The sequence below is a fragment of the Aulonocara sp. 'chitande type north' Nkhata Bay genome, linkage group LG14 (assembly GCF_057382095.1).
Source record: "Aulonocara sp. 'chitande type north' Nkhata Bay isolate Kocher_YH1m ecotype deep benthic linkage group LG14, A_spYH_male_GT1.1, whole genome shotgun sequence".
NCBI lineage: Eukaryota > Metazoa > Chordata > Actinopteri > Cichliformes > Cichlidae > Aulonocara > Aulonocara sp. 'chitande type north' Nkhata Bay.
The window spans coordinates 19,051,214-19,057,213 of NC_141357.1; the positions used below are offsets into that span (position 1 = coordinate 19,051,214).

The 6,000-nt window shown below is 37.9% G+C and overlaps 1 protein-coding gene across 4 annotated transcripts in view; it reads left to right on the forward strand.

The window, feature by feature from the left end:
- The window catches only part of gria4a (glutamate receptor, ionotropic, AMPA 4a), a 124,929-nt gene extending 119,289 nt beyond the window's left edge, over positions 1-5,640 (forward strand). For 2 of the 4 annotated variants that reach the window (XM_086261373.1, XM_086261374.1), the window contains exon 18: positions 2,203-5,640. In XM_086261373.1, coding sequence (XP_086117499.1) covers positions 2,203-2,367 — 165 coding nt within the window. In that variant the 3' untranslated portion in view covers positions 2,368-5,640. The remainder of the gene's footprint in view (positions 1-2,202) is intronic. The other 2 variants (XM_086261376.1, XM_086261377.1) reach the window with 1 other exon arrangement.
- Positions 5,641-6,000: the final 360 nt, after the last annotated feature.

Consider the following 6,000-nt stretch of genomic DNA (forward strand, 5'->3'; position numbering starts at 1 on the left):
AGTATAGCCAGTCACTCCCTCTCTATGAATTTGAAACCCTGGAAGAAAAATCACTCCTTCCCGTTTTCCCTCTGTCTTTCCAAAGTCCTCACCATTTCAATCCTGTCCTTCCAAATCCACACCCGAGTCTGTCAGGTTACTGAAACCCAGAACCCAAAAACGCATGGTCACCTATGAAATGCAGTTGTCTAAAACACAAACCCTTCTTGTCTATAGTGTACATGTTTGTGGATTGTTGCCTGCCTCTGTATGCTACAGTAGCATTTGCACAGCGTGGTAGCCTCTTAATGAGATTTGAATGTGCAGTTTAGGGTGCTTTCACACCTCATCTGTTTAACGTAATTCAAAAAGAGGATTAGAGCTTTTTTTTTTTCTAAAATACAAATGAATACTAACATCAAATCAAAACATTTTACATCGTTCTCTAGATAACCTCTAATTTGGTGTCAAAAACAAACTTAAAGGTTTCCTGTGGCGTTTTTTATCATTAGTACCACAATGTATGATTGCCTGTTTTATTTTATTTTGTTTGCATCATGCACAAGAATGCACATGTACTCTTGCTAGTAATCGCTTAGCACAGCAATTCACAAAAAAGAGAAGAAGTGCTAGCAAGTAAAATGTAAATTAGAGTTCAGTCAGCACCACTGTGATGTAAAGATGTTATTTCCATTTGCAGTGGTTTATATTTGGAGAGCATTGCTCTCTTCTGGGACTTCCCTACCCTTTCTCACGCATATGTGGAAAGCATAAGTCAGGGAGAGCACTCCTCCCTGCCGTTTCATCTGCATATAGGAAAGCTGCAGGAAGGCTGAGCACAAGCAAGAGCCTTGATATGGATCTAAGCAGGCATTAAGGACAACAGCAAATTACTGATTAAGTCGGACACAACAAGAAAGGAGGAGATGGATTGGAGGTGGGATGCAAAGCTGCTTGCAGATGCATGCATTACATAGCACACTCGGTCAAGATGTCACATAACAAGAAGCCTACATTCCAGGCTTTTATTAGCAGCTTTTATAATGCTCCCACAGCCTCAATGAATGAAAGTTTTTAAAAAGTAATAAATAAACTTTTTCTTTTTAAATGAAGTTTGTTTACACGAGAACTCTACAGGTCACCTTTAACAAGTGCAATTTCAAAATTTGATATTTTCCAGGCTATTGAACTGAAATCCATGACCCTTTTTTTATTTTGGTTTGTTTAATAATTAAAAAAAGGAATAAGCTTCATGTCTCATATTTGGTCAGCATTTTACAATAAGAGACTTGTTTAGCCACGTACGACTTTACTAACTACTTTAATTTAGGGGACACCTGAAGGGGAGGTTACGGTGAAGCAATCCTGAAGTAATAAGGAACTGCTGAGTTAAGTAGCATCTCCCAGCTGGGTATTTGGTAAATAATCATTTTTATACTATAAAATCCAGCATCAGGCATTATTAGGGTAGAACTGATGAATAACTCATTAACTACTGGGTTGCTCCTTATTCATTCATTTACTACTACAGCTTCTATTCCTACAACCAAGCAATTGTTTGTGTCTCTTATTGTAACGTGTTTTCCTTATATGTTGATCTAATGGTCTTTTTAGAGGGATCAAAAAGATGCTGACTAGAATTTACCAAACCACAGGCTAATGTCTTTGTTACTTTTGTTAAACACCCTTGAATACAAAGACATGTACTGAATAATAATAATAATAATACTAATAATAATAACAAGTGTAAAAGGGAAATTAAGTACGTGATCAGTTTGAGAAACGGCAAATGTTTCAAATTTTTATTTGATCAATTATTTAAAAGAAGAATCCATCATCAGAGTTGCCTCTGATTAGCTTGATAATTAATTAAATCCTTTATTTGGTTCCTGTAGCACTGGTTTGCTTATGTATAAACTCCAAACAGCGAAACCTTCTCAATATAATTTTAACTATTTCAAATATTTTATATGTCTACGTGATCGCGCCCTGAGACCTTTTTTTTGTATTTGTGAGCCTAATATGTGTAGTGTGTGTACAGGCACATGCATGTGTAAGTGCTTTTTGTGCATGTGTTTGTACAGAAAGTTGTCGTTTTAGTTGTTGTTGCATTTGCTGTGCGGTGTTTCTGTCTATGAGAGTGTTTTCTTTTTCTCAAACGATATCTCCACTCTGCTATTTCCTCCCCTTCTCCTGTCCTCCCTTTCATCTCTCCTCATGTAGCTGTCTTTTTCTGAAGCCATGCGGAACAAGGCTCGTCTGTCCATCACAGGAAGTGTGGGGGAGAATGGCCGCGTCCTGACGCCAGACTGCCCCAAAGCTGTGCATGCTGGCCACGCCTCCCTCCGACACCCCGGCCTTGCAGTGGTCTCCTCTGGACTGCCCTGAAAACCAAAAAACACCTGCCGTGCCTTAACAACACACAAACATACTAGGACTTCGACAAAGACCCAAACACACACTTACATACAAAAAGATCTATATATATATGCTCACACACCCGCACGTACATGATCATAGCAACAGAAGCTCAAATATTCAGATACAGAGAAACACATTTTTACATGAAACACACACACACCGCATCATCATTTCACATTTCCTGCTGCCACTGACTCATTTTACAGAAGACTGATGAATACAACTGTGGAGCGAACGGTGTAGAAACAGAGCAATGGACAACTATGGCGTCACACTTGCCTGCAGCATTCTTTTCTTTTTAATTTTCTTTCTTATCTTTTTTTTTTTGAGAGGATGCCAATATCGCGAGATCATCGAACCAACAGGAAAGCCAGCACAGATTCCCATGAACAATGAGCTGTGAACACGACCATAAAACTGATCATGATGATGACAGTGAGAAAGATGATGACCACAGCCGACGAGAGGAAAAAAAACAAAAAACAGACAACCAAACTACTTAGCTCCCGCTCTCTCGTCATTGGACAATAAGCCACACCCCCTTAACAGCGCCTTACTAAGACAACAAACATTGTTTTCATCATAATCATCATCACGGTCGTCATCAATTTAACTTGCCTGCGAAGAGTGCCAGCTAGTATAACCCTTAGAAGACCAGAAAACTGTAAGCTTGAACATTTGGACTACTCAGCCATGGACTGCTCAAAATGAATGAAAATGCTTATAGAATGGTTTCTCTCCCCAAACCAGCGAGTTAATCAATATAGAACAGAAGTAACCTCCAAAACACAGACTACACAGGGGTTTGTAAAAGAAAAAAAAACGTGGTGATTCATGGAGCCCCTCATCAACAGCATCAACATGACAGTAGAAATTCTAAATAGCAAAGTGATGAGTACTTATTTTGCCGAGTGGGTGAGGTTGATAAATAGAGAAAAAAAAATAAAAAAATACATGGGCAGATCTCAAATGGCTTCCTAACAAAGTGTTTCTCAGCCTGACAACTGGGATCTTACAGACGTTTGCAGAAGAAATGAATGAGACGTTTGAAATACGTTGGGTAAAAATCTTTAAAAATGTGGGAACGCATTCATTTTCCACTGTAAAAGGCAACTGATATTTGAACTATAAAGGCCAACTTTGACAATTTCCAATTCAGTTCAACTCAAATGTGCAGTTTGGTTGTTATTTGAGATCCTCCATCTTTTCCAGTCGCTGGGAAAAGGTACCATATCAGAGAGCTTGCTTTTTAAAACTGTTGTAAATAACTGCGTAGCAAAACAGAATTCACCTGTCTTTTTTAATCATCTTAGATAACAATTCATTGCAATAATGAATATAAAAAAATGCCACTACTTGTAATTAAGATGAAATTTTTTTTATAAATCTACATATTATATATAATACAAATAAATAAATATATATATATATATAAAAGCCTATAGAGAGCTATAGAAAACATTGATCACTGATTGTCAGAGGCCATGGCATACATTCTGTTCAATGGCTGTTTTTTGATAACTTGAAAATATTGAAATACCACCGTTTTCATGTGTCCGAAACAACACTGAATGTCCATCTGGCACTCACAGAGACACACACATGGAAACATGCGCACATACATAGTTGCATAGACGCGGTCGGCTCAAACCATAGAACCATTAGTTATTCACTGCTTTACACTGTCTAATAGTGTCTTTACCCCCCTCAAATCTATGTTTTGTTAGCTGCAAAGCCACTTGAAACAATGTAAAAATGCCACTGTTTATGACTGTACGTAGAGGCGGTAGATCAGTTTGACTGCTGTACTGCTGGGAAATAGTTTGGGGCATTTTCAAAAGTGTAGCACTAATGGTGCTTTTATTTTTTTTTTAAATCACATTTTGTCATCGCGTTTCGTTCACATTCATGTTCAAACTGAACGGGTTTGCGCTTCAATAAGTGGACTATGTTTTCCCCCGAATCTATATAGTACGGTACATTTTTGGGGACCTGAAAATAGAAAAATGCATATTGCATTAAAGACCGGTGTGTAGGTGTTAGTGACATCTGGCTGTCAGATTGGAGACTGCAACCAGCAACAAACTTACAGTCAACGTCATTTCAACAGAAAAACACAAAGGCCCTCTGGCATTTGGCTGGTCCAAACCTGGCAATATCCAATGAAGACGAGCTGCTTCCTGTGTATGTATGAAGGGCTCATTCTAGAGTACTGAAACACAGTCATTCCAGGTACAGGTTGTTATATAATGATGAAAACATGCTTAAAGAAGCACTCTAAATCCTGCACACTGATCCTTTAATATCTGAGGAAATCTTGGTAAAAAAATAAGGGAAGTAAATTAGTGCAGTTATTATACTGCAATACAGCTAAAGCATGATGCTTAAGATCTGTGTCATAATGCAGCCCGATACTGTATGTTTATGTTTTTTGCCCTTCCAATTTTGTTATTTTATAGTTTGTCCTTTACCCTACCTCTCACCTGCTTAGGCCATCATTGTTCCTTCCCCACGTTTTGTCTTATCTTCCTTTGGCTCGTGTCTCCCCTAACATGCAAAAAGCTCTGTACATAGCACATCTCAAGAATGATTTCTTGAAAATATTTTAATTTCTTGCCCTAATCCAATGCAAAGTAACAGGCTAGAGATTAATCAAGAACCTGAGACACCGGTTGACAATCTGAGTTTCTTCTAGCTCTGCGTTCTCAGCGTTGCTTTCCTTCTGTATCATAACCTTGTCTGTTGAACTCGCACCTCATCTTGTATTATTAGTCCTGCATCAGATCTATTCAAGCCAAACAGACAAACACATAAACAGAAAAGAACCTCTTGAATCTACATGTATTTCCGACAACAGATTTAAACTATCCATAAATTTTACCAGTAAAGTAGAAATTTTCTACTCACTTCTCGGCCGAGGGGATCAGGAGCCTGCAGAAGTACTGCACCAATCCAGCATGAGAAAAAATGCTCAAATAGTGGGTTTCTTACAGTTATCATTAATCCAGCTCACTAGACCAGAAACACCAGACACTTCAACCTCACATGATACTGTTGCCTTTTCTTTTTTTTTTTCATTTATTTTATTTTTCACCACCAGAGCATAAGATTTTGTGCGAAGACAGCAAAAAGCTGACCGGTGGGTTGTCAATGCTCTGGCTTTAACAGTTTCTTTCTTCCTTTATTTCTTTCTTTCCATCAGTTTTCTTTTTTCTAGTAAAACATCAATGCTCAATCTCCTGTCTCTGTCTGTGCTTATTTATCCAGTAATCTCAATTCTACACCTCCAACAGCAGAACGGTGGATTCATTTTCAACCAGATGATGAAATTGATATTGATCGCTTTATTTAATGGTTTGTTTCACAATGAAAGATCCATAGTCAAATATACTTAACTGGACTGAGGTAAGTACTAACTAAGCAGTATGAAACATGAGAAAAAAGCAACATAGAAAGAAGGAAAGAAGAAAGCCAAGGAGTTCTACAGTTTGGACAGATTTAGACAGACTCCCAACAAAAGTACTGGATTAACTTTGGAATTGCAATCAACTTATAGCCACAGTTTTCAGGGATTCAGAAGTAACTGGAAAAAATTTAATT